General features: G+C 47.4%; 1 protein-coding gene across 1 annotated transcript; it reads right to left on the bottom strand.

Moving 5' to 3' along the window:
* Positions 1–285: 285 nt before the first annotated feature.
* Positions 286–23858, bottom strand: PARP16 (poly(ADP-ribose) polymerase family member 16). The gene is made up of 6 exons (XM_055320131.1): positions 23276–23858; positions 10524–10661; positions 7916–8122; positions 4624–4795; positions 3050–3191; positions 286–1733 (listed from the first exon to the last, which is right to left on the bottom strand). Exons 1-6 carry the CDS (start codon positions 23447–23449, stop codon positions 1598–1600), a joined length of 969 nt encoding a protein of 322 aa, XP_055176106.1. The 5' UTR covers positions 23450–23858; the 3' UTR covers positions 286–1597.
* Between the last annotated feature and the right edge of the window lie 3083 nt (positions 23859–26941).

Raw genomic sequence — 26941 nt, 5'->3', positions numbered from 1 at the left:
AATGCCTATCTATATTCCCACCTTGCCAGACCTCAACTCCAGGAGGGCAGGGGCCTTTTGACCTTGGTCTCGGGAGCTCCTATTTCTAACGCTTGGCACATGGCAGGTGTTCATATGTGTTCAATCAATGATGAGAAATCTAATACCTACTAGATATCCAGGTGATACATGCTGTTCAGCAAACCACTACCTCGAACAAGGAAGGGAAGCGAGGATAAGATTTTTAGTAACAGGGCATACTCGGCAGACTCTCGCTAAGGCTGAAAGCAGTCAGAGACAACCTACTAATTAGGAAAATACCTTTATTATTTTTGAAATGTTGCAATATTCGATGTAAAAACCATGATAGTGGCTTTTTCACAACTTCACAGATTATAGAAAACTGACTTTCTACCTTCTTTACAGAAATCTACCCCCCAAATCAGACAGGGCTCCATGATGGCTGAAACAGGGCAGGAAGGAAGGGCAGAGAGAATCAGCAAGAACTGCAGCTCCCTGGGTAGCCAGAGGTGCTCTCTGTACTTTTAAAGCCCAGGTTGAGTTCCCAAGACCTGTGAGCCCTCCAAGGGAGGCTAAGTCCATGCACAATTGTGGCAGACTGAGGTAGGCCTCTGTCCTGAAGGCTGGCAGCCCACAGAAGGCCTGTGGCGTGGCATTTGTGGCTGGGAGGCCACAATCAAGGCAGCTTCGTGAGAACGAGAACAGGAGGCAGGCCTGTGGCTCAAATCCCTTCCTCTAAAACACAGCCAGGAAAGAGACTACAGACACTGGCCAAAGAGTGCTCTAGGTTTAGAAATCTCCCCTTTTACTCAGCTCCCAAAGATGAATTTGTCAAATGGCTAATTAAAAACAAAACAACAAAAAAACAGAAAAACAAACACGTGTTTCCATTTCAGCTATAATCAGCAGTTGGTGATTTTTAGAAAAAGATGACTTGAGTTGCTCATTGTTAAGATTGTCTTTTTTACCAGGTCTCTGGCTCCTTCCTTTCTCATCCATGTTAGGGCAAGGAGCTGACAGCTACAGCAGAAGGCTGTTTGTGGATCTGAGAAAACTGTGAAAATGTTTTGCACTCACATACAAAGGCTGATGGAATTCAGAAACGATCCCACCGATTTTTATGAGAAACATGACTGTTCCTCTTGGGTGTCTCAAGTCAAAACAAGGCAACCGCCTAGTGATTTACAGTCCCCACTACACATATTCCACCTTCCAGAAGGCATTAGAGAAAGGGCCAATGTCTGCCAGGAGTGATTGTAAACATACCACGGACAGCCCAGACACTTTGTTTTTAAATGCAGCAGGACTTTTTCCTTTGGCCCTGGCAGAAGAGCCAACTCCCTGGGACTGCTTAGGAAGGAGCAGACAGGAGGATTCCCCCAAAACCTCAGAGTGAGGGGCTCGTAGTCCCCGCTGACCAGAGTGTGGCTGGGAGCATCATCAAAGGCAATCAATACATTTATGGCATATGAAAATTGTCCTGCGGTTCCCAACTGGCCCCCAGGCTCCACCTGGTTAGATGTGAGGCACGGGAGGTACAGGACAGCTTGTCATAAGGCACATGGTTGAGGTGGCCCCCACACCAAGCCCAGAGAGATTATCTCTTTGCACGGTTCCAAAAGTGTTGGAAAGCTGAGGAATTGATGGCACTCACAATAAGCAGCAGCAGCAGATACAGCGATAGCATGACCGTAAACCAATGGCTGGAAAACCAGGACAGCTGGCTTGAAGCCCTGCCGGAGGGAGAAAAAAGTGACGTTGGCAAGAAGTGAAAAACATTTTTTTTTTAAAGTGTATGTAACAACTTCTGGCTCAAAAAAGATGAAATGATGAATTTCATCCTGTGAGTGAGCCATGAAATGAAGCTTCATGCGTGCTCCTTTGCTCAAAAAAATCTGGGGCTATTTGCCCTGGCGCCGACACAGCTTTCACCAGAACATTTTCTAAATGTACAAAGGCAGCTATGCAATGAGCTCATCCTCAACTTCTCTTTCACGGCTCCTCCTGTACCTTTTACAACCCGTCTTTTCTCAGGCGAGACTTTGGTATCTAGAAGAATGACCCTGCTCAGGGTGTCTGCCCAGATGGCAGCAGGTGGCCGATTATTTAGCAAAAGTCTTTTTCACTTTTAGACATGTAGATGTGAGTCCGAGCTGGGGAAATCCTCTTTGGCCCATTGGGAGATGATCTAAACTGTCCAAGTGTGCACTGAAGAGACACTCCAGGGAGAAGTGGGAAAGGAATGGAATTTTCAAGTAGAAAAAGCCAGATGGTTTTAAACCAAAGGATAATGTTCCTCACTTAGGAACCTCATACAAATTTCCCCAATTTGGGGGATGGGGGGGTATTACTGGTTTATGAAATCTTGAAGCATGGAAACCACAAGCAGGAGTGGGCAGTATTAAAAGTGACCCTCTTTCCTATCCTACCTGTTCATCTGCTGCTCGTCCCCATCAGGAGCTCTGTCATGGACCCCAACAATGTGACAGGATCTCAAAGTGACCCTTGACCCTGGAGAACCCCGCATATACCCCCACTACCACCCTGCTGAGATGGGATGAGGAATCCACCATGGTTCTTAGGAGCTGAAAGCTCTCATCTCCTGTTGAGTTCAATGTCCTCATTTTAGAGCTCAAGATGAAGCATCTCAGGTGCAGAGAGGAGCAGGTGGTAGATCAACAGCCACTGCAGGAAGTGACCACGCAGGGCAGCACACCTTCCTAGTTAGCGTCCAGGGACCACCCTGCCTCTCAGCTTCACCCCAATCAGGAGCCCAGGTGGCAGAGGGGCCTCATGGTCTGGGGCAGCCAATTTGGCTTCGTTCAGTCCCGCATGTCATTTGTGTTTACAAGTCTCTATCTTCTTCACTAGAACATACAGTCCTCTTAGGGCCAGGACCACATCTCATCAGCCCCATCTTCCTCACCCCTCACCGTGGGTAGCTCAAGTATAAGGCTGGGGGCAAGGGAAGCTGATAACTAAGAACCCAATACTCTGATGCAGCATTTGGGTGTTATCCTGGGCCTCTCACAGGGACTGTCCTCCTTACCTGCTGGGTTGCTTCTGTGAGTACACCAGCAGGTACCTCACTCGCAGAAGCTGGTTATTGGTGACCACAAAGTACTTTGGAGGGACATCTCCCCCTTCACTGTGTTTGATTCTCGCTCTCCTGCGATCTATCTCCTTGGAATCTGAATAAGGAGAATTAAGGACAGCTTCACTGAGGGGGAGTGGAAATTGAATAATAAAAGAAGTAAATTATGAATAGAAACAGGTCGAGCCTTCTGGTAGTGAGGATGGAGAAGCCCCAGCAGGCTGGGGAATGCCCTGTGTATATGACACTAAAAAACAGGAGAATCTGACGAACCAGAGGAGGGGGAAAAAAAAGAATAAGAAAATTAAAAAGATACAAAGGGGAAGAAACTGAGTTGGAAAAGCAGAGGGAAGAAGCGGATTGAAGGTCATAACAAAAAAATTATCTAGGCTTAGGCACAGGATTTGACCTAAAACAAGCCTCTTAGCAGGCATTTTAAATTAACCATCCGGATTTTTGAACTTCTTAGAACTCTTACGTTCTGCCCTTTGTACCAAGACTTGTCTAAAAAACAAAACAAGAAACCCAAAACTTTTTTTTTTTTTAAACATGATGAAGCTTTACAAAAACAAACAAACAAAGCCAAAGCTGGGTGACAGCAGACACTGCAAGGTTTTGTTCTGATGTTTAATGTCACAGTTTGCAAACTTCCTAAGAATTATAAATGCAAATATTCATGCTGCCTGGTTTAGAAGGGTGGCGTCAGACCTGGGCCCGGTCCTCAGGATTCCAGTTGTTTTACATTAGAGGCCAGGAACAGACAGTTTTCTCAATTCTCCTTTTCTCAGTGGAAGCAACAGGTCAGTTCTGGAGACTAGAATAACAGTTCCGTGACTCTTCTGCCTTGGAGGGCAAAACAGTAAGGTGCACAAGCCAGAGACTCTAAGGAACGTATCAGAGGAGTGGATGGAGGTGGCTAGCTAGTCCTCTGCTCCCCAGAGAGTGGGGGGGGGGGGGGGGGGCGGAGTCGGGGATTTACACCCCGTGGTTTTAGTTACCCTTCACATCCTCTGGGGGCTCGGCCACTCACCAGAGTAGCCTGGAGGGACAGGGTCTGGATCCTGGTCTTTAGCTTCAGTTTAGCAAATACCTACTGAATGTCAAGTCAGGCTCTATGCAAATACCAGGAGACCAACAGTGACTGAAACCCAGCTTCAGCCTTCAAGGAGCCCACACTCTAGCCTCACACACTCACTTTTAACTATTGAAACACTTCCTCCCTAGAGCTTTCCTTAAGCGCTCAGACCAACGATGATTTATTGCACCTTCCTCTGAGCTGCCCCTGTGGACCCCATCAGCCCTGTCACCTGGCACTCTCTGCCCACCACTTTGTAGTAAATGTATCTTTTCCATCATTTGTCCCTAAGGAGACTGCTCACTCCTTGAAGACAAGCTCCTGTCCCACATTGCTTTGGACCTGGTCCATACCTTAGTAGGCAATGAGTGCTCCACCCAACAGATGGGTCAATGGCAAGAGCCCGTACACTTAAGAGGCCTGCAGCCCAGGTCCAGGCCAAGTGCTCACTCACCCTTCTTCTTCATTTGGCACTTGACATCTGGATGATCAATGACTTCACACACAGCCACGCAGCTGAGGATGGGGCCAAGGAGGCTACGCTGCCATCCGAGGCCATGAGGGCTATAAATGAGGGCCAGGCTCAAGTCACTGGTGAGGTAGGTCCCTTCCCCAAACAAGGATGTCTGGAATGCCAAGGGTTGACAGAAAAGAAACAAGGCTGGGTGAATGTAAAGTTGGCACAGCAAGATGACATAGGTCTTTCTTCAACAGAACTATAAACACAAAATTCTCAAGCCTTCCTTTCCCCTGGTAAAAGGCATATGATATCGTCATTCTATGACATCATCACAGAGTTATAATTAAACACATTTCTATCTGATAACAGTTTAGCTTTAGATTGTGGATGTGACTGCCTCGCCTAGCAAATTAGTGGTCAAGGTTAAGTGAGAAAAACATAGGTATGAGAGTCCCAACAGACCTGAGTTTGAATTCAGACTACACCTCCTACAAGCTGGCAAGTTATATCAACTCTCTGGGTCTCAGTTTCTACATCTGCAAAATGATGATGATAGTATCTCCTTCACAACATCATAGATGAGGATTCAATGAGATATGTACCTAAAGCCTTAAGCAGGCCACCTGGCACATGAGAGGAGTAGGCCCTTATGTGGTATTATGTCAATAATTCCTTTTAAATGAATGCATTTAGCATGGTTATACTGATGGTCCTGCAGAAACAAAGTCACACACTTATGCACAGGGAGGGGGATCACACCTGAGGGTGGAAGTAATCTAAATCATTATGCAGAGAAGAAATGAATCTTAGCCCAGAAACCATAACAAGTTAGGCCTCTACTAGGAGCAGAGTAAGTTTTACTCTTTGTATTTTTTTTTCTCTTTGTATTGCTGCCAACCAAGAAAATGTCCAAAATCTAGGAGGCAGGTCCCTAGTGACAGGTGCTAACTTCAGGTCCTCCATGAGGAAGCATGCCAGGTGAGAGAGAATGAGCCCAGGTGACATACCTGCAAGCTGAGGCTACAGCAGGCATAGCAAACACATCTTCTGCCCATGGTAGACCATGTCAAAGGGTCGAATAATCAACCATGATGGCCAACATAAAAATATCAATTGTGGCACTCATTCATATTGACTCCAAATCCTTCTCCACATTTCAGGTAGCTGCTACCAATGGATGGAATTTGAAATTCAAGTTGAAATTCAATGGCTATGTTTGGGCTGCAGTATCAGTATCTGGTTTAGGTTGGGTTTTTTTTTGTGTGTGTGTGGGGTTATATGCAAAATTTTATTTACCAGGGTTTAACTACATAACACCAGTTCACATAGTTTAAATTTCAGTTATAGTATATTAACTTTGGGTAATGGTATAAAGTTTGAACTCTGCTGCTTGCTCTTCAATTTACATACCACTTACACAAATAACAGATGCAAATTACTATTTGTAATCAATCATCACTCTTTTTTCCAAGTCTGTCAGTGATTGGTCACCATACATTTCTTCATTTCTCAGGCAGTGAAGCATGTAGTTGTGTTGCTTCGATATCTGTTGAGTGAACTCAAACTGCTCAGTGAACATTTAACCTTGAGAAATGAGAGAGATGTCCTATTCAGTGGCACCAGGCTTCCAAAATTCTAAGCTGTTTCAGTGAAGTTGAGGGATAATGAAGAAAGCCTTTGTTTTACCTTTGGGAAGCCCCTTGTCAAGTTAGGCAATATCCCCATGTCTCAAAAGCTGACACAGAACTTCTCCAAGAACAGTGAATGTCATCTGATCTGCTTCCATACCCATTGTAAGCTCTGGCTGCCACATATATACAGACCCCCTAGACTCAAGAATCTCAAGCCAGATTGCTATGAGCAGAGGTGCACAAGAGTGGGAAAGGTGGGCTATCTGTACCATGAAAACAATCTCACAGCTTCAACTTCAAGCAAGCCCCTCACTAAAAACCCAGAGAGAAGTGGCCAACAGAGCATCCACTTTACCAAAGGACTCTGACAATGTGCCTCTAAGTGGCAACTCCCTGAACAATGAAGTGAAGGTCTGCTGTACAAGATTGTAATCTGAAGGCAGCTTCTCCCGGCCAGCTCTGCTGCGAAGCAGAGGCCTCCTGGATTCCAGTAGCCTGGCCATAATAATAAGCTGAGAGCCAGTATAAACAAGCCCATCATCCTACGTAAAACCCAACTGCACTAATAAGCTACAGCAGTGTTGGAAAAGTTTCTTTAGCCCCAGGGCTGCATCAGCCACAACTGAGCCCATGGTTCACAGAACCAGCCCCTCCGATGAGGCAGATGCTGGCATGACTGGAGGAAGGCCACAGCCCTTCCACTACCCCAGATTCCCTCTCCATCCACCTATGAAAACAACCATTACTTTCTTGGAGTCCAGTATAGGAAGAGGCCTTTGCATATATGAATTGTTTAAATCCTTTCAGCACACCAGAAGGTGGGTGATGACATCCTATTTTACAGATGGGGACACTGAGTCTCAGAGAGGTTAAGTAAACTTGCCCAGGACACAGAGCTGTTAAGGTGGTCTTTATGGCTATCAGAACCTTTCCTCCTATACCTCACTAAGGAGCAAAACACAGCCAGCAGAGATGGGTGGTTGACACTGTTTTGACCTTTAAAAAAGGAAGAAAGAACCTCTCTTTGGAGCATTCCTCAATTTTTCCTAGGACTGCCTCTGTGGGACTGTCTCCTCCTAGACAAGAGCTTCTCAAACTTCAACGTGCATACAAGTCACCTGGTGAGCCTGTTAAAATGATCTCTGACCAGGTGGTCTGGGGTGTGCCTGACATTCCACATGTCCAACATGTTCTCAGGTGACGTGGATGCTGCTGGGCCAGAGACCATGCTGAGTCGCGAGGACTGGCTACACACTGAAATCACCTGGCTATTAAAGCATACTGTTAACTGGGCCCCACATCCAGAGATCCTCATTAACTGGTCTGAGGATGCAGTCAAGCATTGGGATCTTTAAAAGCTCCCCAAGTGATTCCAAATGGGCGGCTAAGGCTGGGAACCTCTTTAAATCAGTACTTCTCAAACTGTAATCAGTATGGGAATCACCCATCCGGAGATCTTGTTACAATGCAGGTCCTAATTCGGAAGGTCTAGGGTGGGCTCAAGAATCTGGCTTTTCTTGGGTTCCCAGATGCTGGTGTTGCTATTGGTCTACAGATCACACCTGAGTGGCAAGGCCTTTGCGAACCTCTCCCCCAGCTCCCACCAGCAAATTCCCCAGGGTTCTGACCCCCTTGTCAGCAGGCTTAGGCCCCACCTTGTTCAGGTGGCAATGCAGCCCATTGTGGATGATGGAATGGAAGTTTTCGAGGCGGCTCCCGTGGAAGGCGTAGATTAGGTCCCGTTCTCCTTTGGTCTCATAAAATTTGGCGTTCGCTGGGTTGGAGTATTCAATTTCAAACAGGAAGTCCGGCACCGGGACAGGCGTGTGAGGGGCACCAGTCAGCTTTTGGATCTTTTCGAACTTGAAAACATGTAGGAAGTCAGTTTTATTTGGGAAGGTAGTTAGGATGTGCTGCCAAAATGGCCTCCTAAAGCTTTGGGCTTACCGCCTATGGGGAAAGCTTATAGCTCAAGACTGCTTTCCTCAAATACTGTTTCTCCCTACACCAGGCTGCGAAGTATGGACTACTCTCCTCCTCCTAACTAAAGACCATCTCTAATTTTCATAACACTGTCACATCAAAAAAAAAAAAAAAAAAAAAAAAAACACTGTCACATCCATTTCCTGCATTTCATCTTTACAATAATCTCAGGAGGTAAACGGGTGTGATTAATTGCAAAAATGGGCAAAACCTTATCCCCCACCCCCAATCCTTGTGACTCTGTAGGCAGAATTCCAGGACTCCTATCAAGAAGTGGCATCTACTTCTCCACCCCTTGAATCTGGGCTTGGCCATGTGACTTGCTTTGGCCCTGGCAATTATATACCAAACAGAAACTTGAAAGGGCTTGCCCTTTACCATCTGTTGCTGGGAACCCTTCCTTGCCATGGGTGCGAGCCTTGCTAGCCCTCAGTAGGATAGAGGAGGAGGGCCCCATCCACAGCAGCCATCCCAGCTAAAGACCCAGACATGTGAGGTTACCCTAGATCATCCAGCCCCATCCAGAAGAACAACCCAACTAACCCATCGAATCATGGGAGACAATCAATGTTGTTTTAAGCCTCTAGGTTTTGGGGATGGTTTGTTATGCAACAAAACCTAATTGATACAGAAGAGTAAGCTCTTCCTGAAGGGCAATAATCCTTTTCAGGGCAGAGAACACATCATTTCATTGATTTCTAAATACTAAGTCATAGACCAAAGCCAGTCTGTGATGAAGTTTTCTCTGGGTTGTGATTAAATGAGAAAAATAAGGACCATGTAACAGATATGTTTATATTGCTGTAAGCTTGCCTTGACCTTTTGTCATTTTTTTGAGGCCATCCTCCTTTTTTGGATTAAAACATCCTTTTATAAAGTGATGATACATGGAAGCCCAATAATATCCTTACTTGGGCACAATAAAAAGCTGATAATTCTCACTCCATATGGTGCCAACACTCCATATTTTAATGAAATTTAACTTATTTATAATTAAAAGTCAAAAAGCCACTGCCTTATCTACAACTACTTTACCTATAGTACCCAACATCTAGTAGATATTTGATACCCATATGAGGAATGAATAAATCTCAATTTAGCAGATGACAAAAGTGAAACCCAGAGATAACCTAGGAGTTAGCAACCCAGCCTGGACTTGTATATGGATCTTCTGACTCCCACTGCAGGGTTCTCTGTGTTACTGACTCTTTACCAACACAGGTGGACATCCCTAGACACCAGAATCCGAGATACCAAATTCTATGCCAGTTGAGGAGGATTTTTGTGTTTAGCAGGAGCTTGTAAAATGAAATGCTCTTAAATTTAAATTGATAAAGTATGGGGCACCTGGGTGGCTCAGTCAGTTAAGCATCTGCTTTCATTCAGGTCATGATCCCAAGGTCCTGGTACTGAGGCCTGCGTTGGGCTCCCTGCTCAGTGGGAAGCCTGCTTCTCTCTCTCCCTCTGTCTGCTGCTCTGTCTACTTGTGTCAAATAAATAATTAAAATATTTAAAAATAAAACTGATAAAGAATACAGATAAACACTGCTGTTCAGAGGAAAGAGCACCAGATCTGGAATCTGCCATCTATGCTCTGGTCCTTGTCATCCCAGCCAATGCCCAGGAGATCCTGCCCAGGCAAGGGAAACTAGATTATGGAATGCCTGATCTGCGCCAGAAACTATACTGGGGTTACATACTTTCTACCATAGCTCCCCTCTCTCGTAACTATTAATATTCTCAATTCACAAATAGGGAAAAGGAGACTTAATACTGGATGAAAGTGGGATTTGATGTCAGAGCCTGAAGTTTTCCATGAACCAGGTTCTGCCTCTCTGTTTCCCGACAACTGGATGAGGCCAGTGTTTCTTGAGGTGTGGTCAAGGGCCCACCCTTGTTGAATTTACCTGGGGTGCTTGTGATACCCAACATTTCCCGAGCCCTTAGTACATGCTCTAAGGCATTCTTCTAGATGGGAAAATTCATTCAATTCTCACAGCCAGTTCCCTGGTGGAAGTATACTATTACTACCCCCATTTTATAGATGAGGAGACTGAGACATGGAAATGCACCCGGTGGCCGGCTCTAGGTTTATGGTAACAAGGAGAACACAGCCTAGCACCGCCACATGCAAGTTCCTGAGCCAACTCCAGACACAGAATCAGCATCTCTCAGGGCAAGGTCCAGGAACCTGCATTTTCAGCAAGCTTCCCAGGCCATTCTGGTGAACAAGGAGGTCCCAGAGCCCGTCAGCCCTGGGAGTCTGCTGTCAAGTCTCACCTCTGACTTCCCTGCACTGTGGACTGTCAGGACCTTTGAGGATAAAATCCAGCTCACCAGGTCCCTGGCCCGTAGGTCTTTGTCTCCAGAGGATTGGAGAAGTTCGTTCAGGTTGGGTAACTTGCTGGCATCTGCAAGCTGAAGTGAGGAAAAACCTCCATTAGTAAGGATCCTAAACAAGATGATAACCAGGCGCCCTCTCATGGTGAGGCCGGCAAACCGCAGGTCTTTCGTGTTTCAAGTAATTTCTTAAGAAAGAAAGGTACAGGGCAGCCCCAGTGGATCAGCGGTTTAGCGCCGCCTGCAGGCCAGGACCTGATCCTGGAGACCCGGGATCGAGTCCCATGTTGGGCTCCCTGCGTGGAGCCTGCTTCTGCCTCTGGCTCGCTCTGTGTCTCTCATTAGTAAATAAAATAATAAAATCTTAAAAAAAAAAAAAAAAAGAGAGAGAGAGAGACAGGTACAGGTCTGCGATCCCCTTTCCAAATACCAAACTCCAAAAGCTCTGAATGCTAAAACACTGTTTCATAATTCATTTGGTATAAAACCTGAGCTGATGTGAGGTTAGTTTAATCTTTACTCATCCCACTTCCTGTTACTACTGATGTGATACCTTTTGCTGCAGTAATATTAATGTCTGATGATGGGAAACCACTTCACTGGAGGTGTTACCAAACAGGTGATATACACAAGCTTGGGTAAAGAGTTAAGGAAGTCTTTTCCCCTCAACATGAGTTAACACCCTGTTAACCTGTCTCCTGGAGACCAGATGAAAGTAGTGTGGTGGGGATCCCTGGGTGGCTCAGGGGTTGAGCACCTGCCTTTGGCCCAGGGCGTGATCCTGGAGACCCAGGATCGAGTCCCACGTCGGGCTCCCTGCATGGAGCCTGCTTCTCGCTCTGCCTGTGTCTCTGCCTCTCTCTCTCTCTCTGTGTCTCCCATGAATAAATAAATAAAATCTTAAAAAAAAAAAGTAGTGTGGCAACTATATATATAACCAGGCAACATCTGCTTATGGTCAAAATGACCCACAATGGTAAACTGTACATGGATGGGAAGAAACTATGAGTGGGGAGTTCACGGCTTGGGGTTTCCCTAAGTGTGGTGACTTTTTGTGAGGACCCCAGCAACTATGTCTATGGTGTTCTCACAAGGGAGCCCAGCGTCTGTGGCACATGGGGCTTCATCAAGGCCAGACCAGGTCCCGCACCCACGCATTCATCTCCTTACTCCTCAGCCACCATTCTCAGGGGGCAAAGACAAACTCCTGGACCTCTGTGTGAGCCCTTGCAGGGACTTGTGCAGGAACAGACACCTGAAGCTGCCCTGTTGTGAGCTGTGATGTGTCTGAGAGCCTTCGGTCTCGGCTGCCGCCTTGTGTGAATGGCGTCAACGGATTAGTTGTATGGGTATAGCACATCATTACCTTTGTAAAATAGGACAGAATCTGAATTTTGAAACACATTTGGTGCTGAGAATTCTGATAAGAGACAGAGGACCCCAATTTACAGATAGCTACAAGGTATCTATAGCTTTTGCCCAGAAATTATACCTCGCTAGAAGCCCAATCTGTCCAGTACGGCATTTAAGACACTGCAGACTGGTGCGGTGTGAACATGGCTTGGGTTGTACCACCTCCAAGCTTTCCTCATTCAGTCCCCTGGGATGCGCCTTCCCGCACCTCTCCTAACCCAGGCACCCTTCTCCTACACCACCTACAACTCTCAGTTCCAGTACTCCCTTCTCAGTATGGCCAAGACTCCTAAAGGCCAAGGACTGTCTGGTGTTTTCCTAATTCTCTTTCCTGGATGTAGAGGAAAGAACAGAGAGATCCGAGTTTGAATGCTTGCTCCTTAGGGAAAGTACTGGACTTGGCTGCACCTCAGTCTCCTCTAACACGGAACCCCAGCTGCTTCCACATCGAATTGCTGAGAAGATAAAAGAAGGTCACATTTCTTTCACATTTATGTGTCCATTTCTTTTCTTTTCCATTTTTTCTAGAAAGTTGGTTGTTGCTAACCTTGGGGGTTTTATTTACTAACTTGGTAGCTGAAATTCAGAAACATCTCAAGACTACTTTATTCCTATCTCTATTTTCAAAGATTCGATCACTAGCGTTGAACATCTAAATAGAGCTTTCTACATGCCTTGTGGAGCATCAATGAAGATCCAGTTAAAAAACCATGGATGGGGTGCCTGGGTAGCTCAGTTGGTTAAGCAATCAACTCTTGATTTCGGCTCAGGTTATGATCTTAGGGTCCTAGGATCCAGCTCCACACTCAGTGGGCAGTCTGCTCGGGGATTCTCTCCCTTTTCCCCTGCTCTCATGCACACACTCTCTAAAATAAATCTTTAAAGATACACACATACATGCCATGGATGTGTGGATGTGTAAATGCTCCACGAATATGGGACTACACAGTGGGGAAGGCAGCAAGGTAAAGAATTATAACTGAAACCTATTCATTGCCATTAACAGAAGTGGATACTAACTACTAAGAGGACCAGGAGGGACTTTTGCTTGGCAGGGCCTGGGGGGGATAGGTGATCGGGGCCTGGGGGGATAGGGGATGGTCAGGAAAGCCTCACAGAGGAGGTGCTGTGTGACCTGGGCTTGATATGCAAAGGTGCAGAAGCAGGAAGATGCAGCCTGTAGTCAGGGAAGAAAAAGGCAACATGGTGAAGTATGCAGGCTCTTTTCCTAGGCAGCCTGGGTCTTAACCAGGGCTCTTACGTCCCCACTAGTTGTGTGACCTGAGTGAGTTGTCTGACCTTGAATCCTGTGTCTGTTTCCTCAAATACATAATTTGGATAATAGTAGCCACTTCATGAGATCCCTGTGAAGGTTAATCAGGTTAAACAAACATGGTGTTTAGGACAATAGGAGGATCTGAGTACTCTACTGTTAGTGGGATTGCCACAACTGTCATCATTAACCGTAGGAGGTTCCAGGTGGCTGGAGCTTAGAGTGTGAGGGAGGGGTCGCCAGTCTGTGAAAACCCTTGACGTACCTTGGGGACCTTCAGCTTTGTTCTGTAGGCTATAGAGAGCCACGGAGGGCACCCTCTGGTGGCCATCCTGCCTGCTGCCTACACAATCCAGAGAACACCCGCAGCAGCCTATAGCTTCTGTCTTTCTTTTCTACTCCTGGTCTACGCTTGTTATCCCAGAGCCAGAGCTAAGTCTTCTCTCCCACGATTACTGTCCCCATCCCTCTTATTCTCAAATCCCACCTATGAGCCACAGCCCTTGCCAACAGTCCAGACCTGGGCACAGGGAGCCCACAAAAGGCCAGTCAGCTAAGCTAGGCTGCCTCTAGGGGTTCAGTCTGGGAAAATGGGAGAAATCCCTCCTGGCTCCAGGCTGGACATAGGTCCCCCTGAGCTCCTCTTCCAGAGATCAGGCCCTCCCACTGCTGCCTGCCCAAACAGGGCCACTATGTGTCCCTGCTGATCACTTTGTCCCTACTCTTTAACCTTTCAAGGGCTACCCTTATATCCATTTCGCTTTTCAAGCTACTCTAAAAAAGAAATCTGCTCCAAAAAGTTAATAGGATTCTTCCTCTTGACCAAAACCTGCCTGCATTTTGGCAGGGCCTTTTGGGAACCAGGCATACAAGTAGGGTTGCCAGATAAAATACAGTTTGCCCAATTAAATTTGAATTTCAGATAAACAACAAAATCCATTTTTTTTGGTGTAAGTATAACCTATACAATATTTGGGGCAGGGGTGCCTGAGTGGCTCAGCTGGTTAAGCATCTACTTTCGGCTTGGATCATGATCCCAGGGTCCTGGGATTCAGTTCCTTGTTGGGCTCCCTGCTCAGTGGGGAGTCTGCTTCTCCCTCTCCCTCTGCCTGCCCCTCCCCCTGCTTGTGCTCTCTGTCAAATCAATAAATAAAATCTTTTTTAAAAATAAAATATTTGGGGCATACTTGCACTTTCAAAATTATCTGTTGCTTATCTAAAATCCAAACTTAATTTGGTGGCCTATACTTAGTTTGCTAAATCTAACAATGCTTCCTTTAACACAACCCATGGATATCTGGTCTGGCTCAGCCTCTCTGCCTGACAGCGCCTCTTACCACAAACTTCTCATCTACTGCCCTCATGCTATTCCTCAATTGCCCTGTGTCTTTTTTTTTAATAAAGATTTTATTTATTTATTCATGAGAGACAGAGAGGCAGAGACACAGGCAGAGGGAGAAGCAGGCTCACACAAGGCACCCGATGTGGGACTTGATCCCAGGACCCCGGGATCACGCCCTGAGCCAAAGGCAGATGCCCAACCACAGAGCCATCCAGGCGTCCCGCCCTGTGTCTTTCCTTTATGCTTCTGCAGCTGCTCAGCGTAACATTTCACAGGGTCTTCAGGGCTAGCCTAAAGTCACACACACCACCACCACCACCACCACCACCACCACCACCCCCCACCACCACCCCCACCACCACCACCACCCCCCCCTCCCGTCCCTGACCACCCTTGATGTCTCTGCTCTCCTGTGCTCTATGCGGAATCCCACATTGGTACTTGACTCCCTGGGGCTACCTCAAATGTGATTGGGACAAATGCTTCCTGAGAACCAACCACACCTCATGTATCCAGAGACTCACCAACTGGCCTAGAACCTGGCACAAGTTCAGAACAGCTACTATTTATTGAGGCCTGATCATGTACCAGGAGCTGGGCTAACTGCTGTGCGTGCATCTCATTTTATCCTCGCACTGGCCTTTGCTAAAGGAGGAGGGGACAGATTTGGAGAAGCTAAGCACCTTGCCCCCAGGTTCATGCAGCTATTCAGTGGCAGGGCAGAGACACGAAGCTAGGCAGCCTGATTTCAAGTCCATTCTCCATTATCCTCTCCTACCAAATCAATGGAGAAATGTATTTATTGTAAAGATTTTAAGTAATCTCTATACCCAACGTGGGGCTGGAATCCATAACCCCTAGATCAAGAGTTGCATGCTGCACTGACTGAGCCAGCCAGGCACTCTTCAATGGAGAAATTTATTATGGACTAAATATTTTAGCCCAAAGGAGCAATTCTGGCAGAACTTTAAGCGACAGCTTGGGAAGCTTATCAGGGATGTTTCTGGAGACTATGCCCCACCCCCTCTGCCAAATAATACAACCATCATAGCTAATGGCTGAGCCTAAGCCCTGTCAAAGGTACAGAGAAAGATGAACCCTGCAGTATGGAGCCTCCATGTAGACAAGTTACAGCAGAAGACATTTGCCAAAACCTTGACTGAGGAGAGCAAGAGTTCAGGAAAGAGGCAGGTATTTCTGGGGGTTCGGGGAGAAGGCAGAGGGAAAGGTGTATGGAGTGGGTAGGACACAGTGGTGGAGAGGGTCCTGAGAGGTAGAGCAGATGGCATTCCCAGTGGGAGAGAGCATGGCAGATAGGCAAAAGGTGGTCCCAAGCTCAAATGCCCTCAGAGCCAGACAGGTGATGAAAACGAGCATGTGAGGCGTCCAGGAAGGAGTGCTGAGGAACAAAGGGCCCAACCACCAACCCCCAGCTCCAGCTGGTTTCTGCCCATGGGTAACTTCTAGCCAGGCTATGGAACCTCAGATGTTTTTCTTTTAAAAAGAAATCTGTAAGCTGCTTTTTTTTTTTTCTTCCCAATTTCTAGTCTAATGGAACAAATAAAGCCTGTCACCCCCACAGACTATACTTTTGCAACCTCTGCTCTGAGAAATAAAGAACTATTCAGCTGGAGAAGGGGTCCAGGAGCCTAGACAGGGCCTGACCAGGGCAGTACCAGGGGTTTGAGAAAGGAAGTCTCTCAGGAAAGGTAGTTCGGGTGACTGAGAGTACAAGGGCAAGGAACCAGAAAGGGAGGAACAGAGCAAAGAGAAGACCAATGACCCTGGAAGGAGACAACTCACGTCATTGCTTTGAATCAGGAAGTGACAGGACAGCCCAGTGGACACTCTGCAAACACCCAGATCATGATCTCCTGATGAGGAAGCCTAGGAACCAGTGTTTACAGCCACTGCCACAGGGGATTCTTATTATCAGGAAAAGGTGGGGATACTCAGGTTTAGATATTAATCAATGTTGTTCTAAAAGGGCAGACAGCAGGAAAGAAAGAACACCTGAAAAAAAAGCCAGAGGTCTTGATACTAGATGTGGGTGGAGGTGCTAGAAGGGTATGAACCAAAAGGTACAACCAAGGTCACCAGCCTCCAGGGCCAAGCAGATAAAGTAACACCTGGAACAGTGGAGTGGGTGGGACGGGTGGAAATGAAACTGGGGAAAGGTGGCCGCCCCAGTTATACACACCGGTATACCTTGCTTTGCACAAACCTAAGGTCTGAAAAATCCAGATTCACTAAAACAGACTAGGGGGCAAAGTTTACTTTATAAGAGAACTCTTCACAAAAAGCCTGGGGTCCCTGTAAAGGAATGGTTCTCTGGCTACATGCCACCATTATCTGGGAGCTGGAGGGTGGTCTACCCACCAGCACAGACTGATTAGCTGATGGTGACAGAGATGATAAGATACCACTGAGGTGTTAAGAAGATTAAATGAGTTCCATGTAGAAACAGTTCAGAGGGGATCCCTGGGTGGTGCAGCGGTTTGGCGCCTGCCTTTGGCCCAGGGCGCGATCCTGGAGACCCGGGATCGAATCCCACGTCAGGCTCCCGGTGCATGGAGCCTGATTCTCCCTCTGCCTGTGTCTCTGACTCTCTCTCTCTCTCTCTCTCTCTCTCTCTGTGTGACTATCATATAAAAAAAAAAAAGTTCAGAAAGTGCCAGGCAGGTAGCAAGTGCTATTAGTATCATATAAGCATTAGGTACTGTATTATTATTCATCAAATGCCCCCTCTCTCCTGCTCACCAATTCAATAGGGGAAAGCCTGCATTTCTGGGATGTTGGGAAGGAAGGAAGTAGTCTGTACCAGAAGAATGATGTCATCCCTGGGGTCTCCGGATCATCATCCCACAGGCTGAGACATCTTTCTAATCACATACCTACCCACAGTCACGCCACACATCTACGTCTGATCCAAATCTTTTTTATATCTGTATACTTTTCCCCTCTATTCTTCAGAGACTATTCCTGAGAGAAGGGAACTAAAAAGGTAACCCAAAAGACTCAGAATTTTACCTTGAGATATCACATATGTACCCAAATGGACACTTAACGGGCTGGACTGAATAACTGTAATCATTTCCTCACTACCCAGCACATGAGTGCTCATGAAAATGATCAACAGGAAAATCTTAAAACTACATAGTCTCTGCACATAAACACAATATCCCAATGCCCAAGCTCCACCTCAGAGATTAAATCAGATCCCTAGAGGGAGGGCCCAGACATCAGTATTTTTCAAAGCTTTCCAGGGGATTCTAATGTGAGCCAAGGTGGACGGTCTTATAAAGAATGACCTCCCCCAGGCTGCGGGTGGCTCAGCCGTTTAGCGCCGCCTTCGGCCCAGGGCCTGATCCTGGAGACCTGGATTCGAGTCCCATGTCCGGCTTCCTGCATGGAGCCTGCTTCTCCCTCTGCCTGTGTCTCTGCCTGTGTCTCTGCCTGTGTGTGTGTGTGTGTGTGTGTGTGTGTGTGTGTGTCTTTCATGAATAAATAAATAAAATCTTTAAAAAAAAAAAAAAGAATGACTTCCCCCAACAAATGTCATTATTCAATTTCTAATCTGAAAATTAGCATCAAAAGCCTCACTTCAAAAAGTTTGTTACCCTTTGACCCAGAAATTTCACCCTTTGGAGTTTATCTCAAGAGAATAACTAGAGATATAAACCACGACTAATGTAGAAGGTAATTTATCATAGCAATGTTTATAAGAGAAAATTTTTTTAAATTGTGAAAGATCCCAGAGGAAAGACTCCTCTAACTCCTCTAACTTATCCCAGAGAATAAGATGAGGTTACAGTTAGGTCTTTTTTTTTTTTTTTAAAAGATTTATTTATTTATTCATTCAGAGAGAACGAGAGAGGGGCAGAGACACAGGCAGAGGGAGAAGCAGGCTCCATGCAGGGAGCCCGATGTGGGACTCGATCCCGGGTCTCCAGGATCACACCCCGGGCTGCAGGCGGCGCTAAACCGCTGTGCCACCAGGGCTACCCTACAGTTAGGTCTTAAAGGATTAAGGAGAGTTTGTCTGGACAAAGAGGGAGATGGCATGGAGAGGACAAGCATTCCCTGGGGTTAGGACAGAGAGAAGCTTATTTATGTTTTAACCCAGACATTGGGGAGTCACCTTGGCTAGAGAGCACAAGCCACAGACCAGAACTAGAAGAGTCAATCAGCATAGTTCATCCCCCAAAATAGTAGATGGGAATGGGGAAAGCCGGATACGGGGCCTCTCAGACTTCACACTGCACACAAATGCCAAGGAATCTTGTTAAATTGCAGGTATTGATTGGGTTTTCCAGGGTAGGTCTGCATTTCTAACTAGCTCCCAAGTGCTGCTGCTGCTGCTGGGCCTCAACCACAGTTTGGGTGGCAAGGGGCTAGAATTAATACCAAGGAGCCATTCCCCCTGACGTCCTACCCCCCGAAAGGATCTTCAGGCTCATGGTGAACCAGAGCAGGATGTTTTCTAGGGGAAAAACAAAACAGCTGTAACACCAATGACAAGATCCTATGTAAAGCGACTCTGGAATATAAACTGTGTCAACCTGAAGTTCAGGGGTCAATGGTTGGGGCTATAGGACATCCCAAGTATCTTAGAGATTCTGTGACCTGATAAGAGTTTAGCCAACCCTTTTCCTAAGGAATAAGGTTACAGACCTGTCCTCAGAGGCAGAGGCAATCAGCACATACCTCATTTGATTCCTCAAAAGATCTGACAAGGACCTCTCAGGCCAGGCCCCGGGAATAAAAAGAACTCCCAGGGCAAAATTAAAGTGCTGACTCAGAATAGAAATGTCCTCCAAACAAGGCACCTGAGAAATGATTTGGGACTTTGGGCCTGGGACAAACTAAGGCCAGAGCCACACCTAAACCCAAGAGCTTGGTTCAGCAAGGGGATGTTATCAGGAAAACAGTCAATAAAATAGTTCAGCCAAAGATCTGAATTTTGGAAACTGCAACACGTGTGTTATAAGTTTGTAATGACACCTCACAGTGGGGAGAAAATTAATTTAAAGGGGTTGAAAATAATACAGTTTCACATTATTTTCAAGTGCTTTTAGCTAACGATGAGGGACTTTTTAAAAAAGATTTTATTTATTCGTGAGGGACACATAGAGAGAGGCAGAGATAGAGGCAGAGGGAGAAGCAGGCTCCCTGTGGGGAGCCTGATGTGGGACTCGATCCTGGGACCCCAGGATCACAACCTGAGCCAAAGGCAGACGCTCAATCACAGAGCCATCCAGGTGCCCCAACAATGAGGGACTTTTTCAGAGCTACATGCCTTCCTTCTTTAGGTAACCACAAAATAATCCAGAAGGCCAAGTCCAGGCCTGATTCCATTTTCTCTAAAAGCTAACCTTTGAGGGGTGCCTGGCCAGCTCAGTCAAGTACAGCACAGGGCTCTTGATCTCAGGGTCATGAGTGCAAGCCCCCCATTGGGGGTAGAGTTTACATAATAATAATAATAATAATAATAATAATAAAAAGCTAAACTTTAAGTCAGATACCAAGGTCTAGATACCAAGTTCTCTGCATCTTTTCTATAATTCATGTAACATGTGGCAAAATGGAACCTAAAGTATATTTATTTAAGAATACGTGCATAACCCCCAGCAGTCATCGCGCCAGGCCCTGCGTGGGGGAGTGGCCTTCTAGGAAACTGCTCACTAAAACCATGCCTACAGAGAGCCAAGAAGCTGCACGGCCTGGGCTAGTTTCTAGCCACTCCTTTATATTCTATGTTATACCCCATATTCCCTATTGGGCACCACTGTGAGGGAAACTAGCCCAGGCCCAACAGCTAGGGAATATGACGGCGGAACAGGATGGTGGGAACCTGTCCGTGTTTCTCCAGTGGCCCCTGAGAGAAAGGGTGTCCAGGCTAGAACTGGCACAATAAGCCCCAGGCCTAGATAGTCAGTCCCTATAAAGGAGTGGCTATTTCAGGTTCTCTGAGTTGCCAGTGCTCTCCTAAAGGATTATAGGTATGGGAGGAAGGAAGAAAGTGCCTTAAACTGAGAGCACTGATCCCTGGGGGGGGGGGGGGGGGGGGGTTGTGGAATAGGGTGAGCAGCTCTGTCAGGGGCACTTTTTACTTTATCACTATCAGTTGTATTTTTTTTATAACAAAAATATATCCAACCATTGTTTGCATAAGTAAAAATAAATGTTTAAAAAGCATGAACAGGGATCCCTGGGTGGCGCAGCGGTTTGGCGCCTGCCTTTGGCCCAGGGCGTGATCCTGGAATCCCGGGATCGAATCCCACGTCGGCCTCCCGGTGCATGGAGCCTGCTTCTCCCTCTGCCTGTGTCTCTGCCTCTCTCTCTCTCTCTGTATGACTATCGTAAATAAATAAATAAAAATAAAATAAAATAAAAAAATAAAATAAAATAAAAAGCATAAACAAATCAAAAACAATTCCAAAGCTCCCTTTGCTTTTATCCCGTATTTGTCAAACAAACTTGATTCTGTCTGCCAAGACCTTCTAGCAGGAAAAGCGCACAATGAGCATTCTCGTCCATGTGGATGTTTCTTGGGAAATATTAATATGCTGCATTGCGGGGCACCGTCTCTGGTGAGTTTTATTCCTCTGACCCTAATCTCTCCCCTCTGTCCACCTCTCCTGAACAGATCCCTCTCTCACCCTGCCACCCCAGGGGTCTTTCAGGAATGCATCCTTGGGCACCTGGGGGGCTCAGTCGGTTAAGTGTCTGGCTTTGGCTCAGGTCATGATCTCAGGGTCCGTGGATGGAGCCCCACTGAGCAGGGAACCTGCTTCTCCCTCTCCCTCTGACCACGCTCCACTTGCACATGCGCGTGTTCTCTCTCAAATAAGTAAATAAAATCTTTAAAAAAAAAATGCACCCTGGATCTCACCAATGGCCTCCTCTGTCCAAGGGTAAAATTAACACATCTTGGCAAGACATGCCCAGCTCTGTGTGCTCTGGTCAACCTCATCTCTTCCTGCTCCCCATGACATTGACACTAAAGTACAGACTTGTCCTTCTCCATAAGTTTCTGGCTTTCTGCCCATCCTGTTACTTCTCCTGGAATACCCCTTTCTTCCTCTCTGCTCCTCAAAACTCCTCCATGTCTCTAGGGCCTCAGCATTGCATCAGCCATGCCCCTTACTTAGTGCTCCTTGATCCCAGTCTACTGCCAAGGAATGGGATACCAGCTCCGGGCTTCCATGTTGTATATATAGGCTTACCCCATATAGTACAGCTGAGCACACTGTTGATCTCTTCTTGGGTTTCTAATTCTATATCCTTAGCACCTGGCCCACAGCAGATGCTCCGTATCTCCTGACAAAACTGAAGGAAGTTTCATCCCCAAGGCTCTGATATCATAAACTCACAAAACTATTTATTTGAATTTTCAGAACAAACCATAGGGGATGTCAGTTTGCTTATCTTTCTCCAACCTCCTGCTCCCTGTACCCTGAAATGCCTGTGTACTGTGGGCAAGGTGCCCTCAACACATCCCTGGCCTGGGCAGCAATGGATGGGGTAAGGGCCACGAGGCTGGGCTTTGTCCCTAGACCTCCTCTGCTAGTGGTAGCAAAGAGAGAATCCAACCCTGACCACTTCATCAGAGAAAATTCTAAACATCTGTTGATTTTAAACATCTCCCTTAACCTGTTAACACGGTTCATAACATTGATTTTTTTTTAATGTTTAACTAATTTTGATTCCTGGAATAAATCCACCCTCTTAATAAGGAATTATTCCTTTTATACATTGCTAGATTCAAGATCCTAATATTTTATGGAGAATTTCTACATTTATACTCATGAGTGACACTGACCTATAATTTTGCGTTATCCTTATCAGATTTAGATGAAGGTTATATTAGCTTCTTTTTCAATATTCTGGAACAATTTTACACAAAATAAAACAGGAAACACTCATTCCCTCATTGTTTGGTAGAATCTGCCAAGGAAACCAGGTAGGCCTGGTGTTTTGAAGGGAAAAATCTTTGACTACTAATTCAACACCTTTAATGATTATGGTCTATTTTGATTTTCTATTTCTTACAGAATCAGCTTTGGTAAATTATATTTTTTTCTAGGCAATTCCAAATATTTGAATTGCAAAGACAACTGATTATCTGGAATGCTGACCCTGACCCACAAATGAACTCTGTAAGAAATTAAGTTTGCCTTGTGAATCTGGAGAGCATAACAGCTGACATGAGTACTGTTATGTTACAATTTATAAAAGTGCTGCCCATATATTACCTCTTTGAAGATCAAGGTCTGGGAGGCTTTGGGGATTTTTGGTGTCTGATTACTTGCAAAGGGATGGGTGGCTAGCTTCCCAACTACCCATGCTTCCCAGAAGCATCGGATTCAGATCAGCCCCCTACTGCTGGCCATGCTAGGACATTCTGTGGAGGCCTATGCAGCTACTGAATTCACTCTTGGTAGTCACTTGTCATTAACACGAGGAAGCAGCCACCAAGAGCCTTGGGGGTGTCGATGTTAGGGTATGGGTGAGTGTTCCGAGTTCGCAGAAACCCTCCCCAAGGCCAGGCTGGGAATGCTAGGTCTGGGGGGCTGGCGTGTTTACTAACCCGGGTCCCCAGGCCACGGGGCCCGGCCGCCGAGGGCAGCCCGGGGTCGGGTGGGAGGGAAGCGCACTCACCAGGGCCTCAAAGTCCTTGCAGTCGTGGCGGGCGTAGGCCGCCGGGAAGGGCCGCAGCGCCGAGTCGCGCTTGTAGCTCTGCAGCGCGGAGGCGAAAAGGCTGCACCGGAGGTCGGCGGCCAGCACGTCGCCGGCCGCCGCCTCCCGGACGGCCGCCCAGCCTGCGGGCTGCATCCCGGGGGGCGGCGCGTCGCCGGGGGAGACGGCCGGGAGCTAGGGCCGGCCGAGCCCAGGGACGAGGGCCCGAGGGCGCCGGGGTTCCCAGGCCCGAGGTGGAGCGAGGCGGAGGGATGACAGGGGTTGGGGCGTGCTGGCGGCTGGCTTCGGCGGGGGAGACCCGCCGGCGGAGGAGGGGGGCCCGGCCGGGACCTGGGGTCAGCGCGAGGGGGGGCTGGGGATAATGGGCCCCGTGGGGGGGGGTGTCCCAGGCCTGGGGGAGGGGCTATGACATGGGATGAGACGACAGCGGCGGGTACGCGCTGACACGCGTCCTCCGCAGGGGCGGGGGTCCGGGGGGCAGCCCCAGGGAAGCCGGGGAGGAGCCCCTCTCCGCGCCGGGCGAGGCTGCCGCGCGGCCGGTGCCTTCCTGCTCCGCCTCCCGCCCCGCCCCGCCCCGCCCCGCCGAAGCCCCCGCGCCCCCGGCGCCCCGCCAGCCCCGCCGCCGAGCTCGCCGCGCCCTGCCCCCGGGCCGACTCCCGCCCGGGCCGCGCGCCCCGCCCCCCGCCTACCTCCCCTCGCGCCGCTCCGCCCCGCCGCCGCCCGCCCCGCCCCGCCCCGCCCCGCCCGCCGGGGGCCCCGCGAGCCCGCCCCGCCCGCCCAGCCCGCCGGGGGCCCCGCGAGCCCGCCCCGCCCCGCCCGCGCCGGGGGTGGGGGGGGCCGGCCGCCAGGTGCGCCCCGGGGAGTCGCCCACGCGGCCGCGCGCCCTCCAGCCAGAGGCGCGGGGTGGGAGCTGACCCCGGCGGCCTTTGACTTTGTGCCGCGCCGCCGGCTGAGCTGCTTGGCTCTTCCCGGGGAATTGCTACGACCCATGGCCTCCCTCCTGAACCGGTTCCCTCCGAAACGGACTGAGCACAAGGAGCCAGTGAACACCCAGGGAACTGCGCCCCAGAGGGCTGCACTGCAGGCCCAAGGTCCCACAGCCAGAGGGCATGGACCCCGGCATTCACACCTGGATCTGAAAACCGAGAGACCTCTCCTCTGCTTTTTACAGAATTCACTGCATTGCTCAGGTCCCTGGCCTCTCAGGCGAGGTGTTGTTAGCAAGACCCTTCTTTGGGGTCCTCTCCGAAAAAGAGCCTGGAGAGACAATTAATGGGGGAGGCGGGAGGAGAAGTTGACCCAGCCTTGCAGAAGGGAAGGGACTAGACTCCCATTCCCTCTCCCAATTCACAACCCCACTAGAGAAAACCCCAGTTTGGCCTCATAGTTACGTGGAAGTGAAGCACAGGGAGTTGCCTAATTCCTAGACCAAGATGTCCCTCAATACCCTGGCCCCCACTGCAACAACACTCCAGCATCCTCTGAGAGAGGAGCTTCCCCTCCCTCCCCATCCAGGCTACGCTGGGCTCCGGGCTCTGGGTTCAGAGAAGAGGTGGTCCATGACTTTGGATCCTATACGACTTTGGGAGGAAGAGCAATACTGGGCCTCCAGACACCACAGGGCATCCCAGGCCAGGTAATGAGTGCGAGCTGCGCCCAGGAATCCACATCAAACCTCTGGTTGCTATGAGGCCCAGACTGGTGCAGACGCAGGAACAAGTGTCGTGGAAACTTATGCCCTCAGACAAGATCACTAAGTGCCTCCAAGACCTCAGGGGACACAGGAACTAGCATGGCTGCTGAAGTTCAGGCCCAGAAAGATCTGGAAACAGTGGGACAGGAGACCTGGGAACCCTCTGTCATTCCACCTCTTCTTCGCTGTGGCCCCTTAGGCCAGGCCAACTCCTTGGCCTCAAGGCTTGTTTGTTGGATGAAAACATGAAATTTGCTTTTCTGAATATGTTTTCTCACACATGAAATGAGAATCATAGCAAAACACCCACATCCCTTGGGATGTGGGAAATGCTCTGAAGATGCAGTGCTCAGACTCTGGGCGCTCTGCAGAGCAAGCTGAGTTATCATTGTGTTTATTCCCTTTTTTAAAAAAGTTTATTTATTTTTTAGCAATCTCTATTCCAACCTGGGGCTTGAGCTCATGACCCTGAGATCAGGAGTCGCATGCTCTTTGGACAGAGCCAACCAGGAGCTCCTGTTTATTTCCTTTTTTATTTTTTTAAAGACAACTTTATTGAAATATAATCCACAGCCCATACAATTCACCTATTTATAGTGTAAAACTGGGGATCCCTGAGTGGCTCAGTGGTTTAGCGTCTGCTTTCGGCCCAGGGCGTGATCCTGGGGGTCCCAGGATGGAGTCCCACGTCGGGTTCCTGGGTGGAGCCTGCCTCTCCCTCTGCCTGCTTCTCCCTCTGCCTGTGTCTCTGCCTCTCTCTGTGTCTCTCATAGATAAATAAATAAAATATTAAAAAAAATAAAGTGTAAAACTTTAGTTTTAGTATTTTCACAGATATGTGTAACTGTCACTGCAGTCAATTTAGAACATTTTCATCACATTCAAAAGAAACTCTGTAGTAGGTGCTTGCAGTACATGAACATAGGATGTTTTCCCATTTATTCAGATCTTTAAAATTTTTTTCAGCAATGCTTTGTAGTTTTCTGAGTATATGTCTGGTGCTTCTTTGGTTTCATGGTTTGCTATCTTACTTAGTAGTCTTTTCATCAAGTTCTGCTCCGATCTTCTTTATTTTCTTCTCTCTACTTTTTCAGATTGAGTTTATTCTTTTGAGTGTGTTAAGGTGAAAATTTATTGTTTTGAGACCTATTAGTTTATTGTTTTGAGACCTTTCTTTTTTCCTAATCTAGGTACTTTATACATATAAATTTTCCTCTAAGTACTGCAGTACAGCTACATCCCATGAGCTTTGATATGTTGTATCTTCATTTTCATTCATCTCAAAGTATTTTCTAATCTCTCTTTTTATCTCTTTCTTAACACATTGGTTGTATAGGAGTATGCCACTTAATTTCTGCCTATTTGTGAGTATCTCAAATTTCTTCCTGTTACTGATTTCTGATTGCATTTCATTGTGGTCAGAGAACATATATTGTATTACCTCTATTCTTCTAGTTTATTGACCTTTGTCTTATGGCTCTCACCATACCTCTATCCTAGAGAATGTTCCATGAGCACCTGAGAAAAATATATATTCTGCTATTGTTGGATCAACAAATGTTAAGTTGTTTTCCAGAGTGGCTGCACCAGCTTGTACCAACAGTGTAAGAGGGCTCCCCTTTCTCTGCATCCTCACCAATATCTGTCAGTTCCTGACTTGTTAAGTTTAGCCTTTCTGACCGGTGTGAGGTGGTATCTCATTATGGTTTTGATTTGTATTTCCCTGATATCAAGTGATATTGAGCATTTTTTTATGTCTCTGTTGGCCATTTGTATTTCTTCTTTGGAAAAATATCTATTCATGTCTTCTGCCCATTTCTTGACTGGATTATTCTTTGGGTATTGAGTTTGATAAGTTCTTTTTTTTTTTGAGTTTGATAAGTTCTTTATAGATTTTAGATACTAGTCCTTTATCTGATAAGACATTTGCAAAT

The sequence above is a fragment of the Nyctereutes procyonoides genome, unplaced genomic scaffold (assembly GCF_905146905.1).
Source record: "Nyctereutes procyonoides isolate TBG_1078 unplaced genomic scaffold, NYPRO_anot_genome, whole genome shotgun sequence".
Lineage (NCBI taxonomy): Eukaryota > Metazoa > Chordata > Mammalia > Carnivora > Canidae > Nyctereutes > Nyctereutes procyonoides.
The sequence above is the reverse complement of the archived record's forward strand: the minus strand, read 5'-3'. Positions and strand labels throughout refer to the sequence as shown.

Excerpts from the sequence above, each read along its gene's own strand:
- PARP16 (XM_055320131.1), bottom strand. The coding sequence starts at position 23,449 with ATGCAGCCCGCAGGCTGGGCGGCCGTCCGGGAGGCGGCGGCCGGCGAC. Across the intron at positions 10,662-23,275 it reads GCAAGGACTTTGAGGCCCTG|CTTGCAGATGCCAGCAAGTT; the intron begins GTGAGTGCGCTT and ends TCCTCACTTCAG. Across the intron at positions 3,192-4,623 it reads GTGCCAAATGAAGAAGAAGG|ATTCCAAGGAGATAGATCGC; the intron begins GTGAGTGAGCAC and ends CTCCTTATTCAG.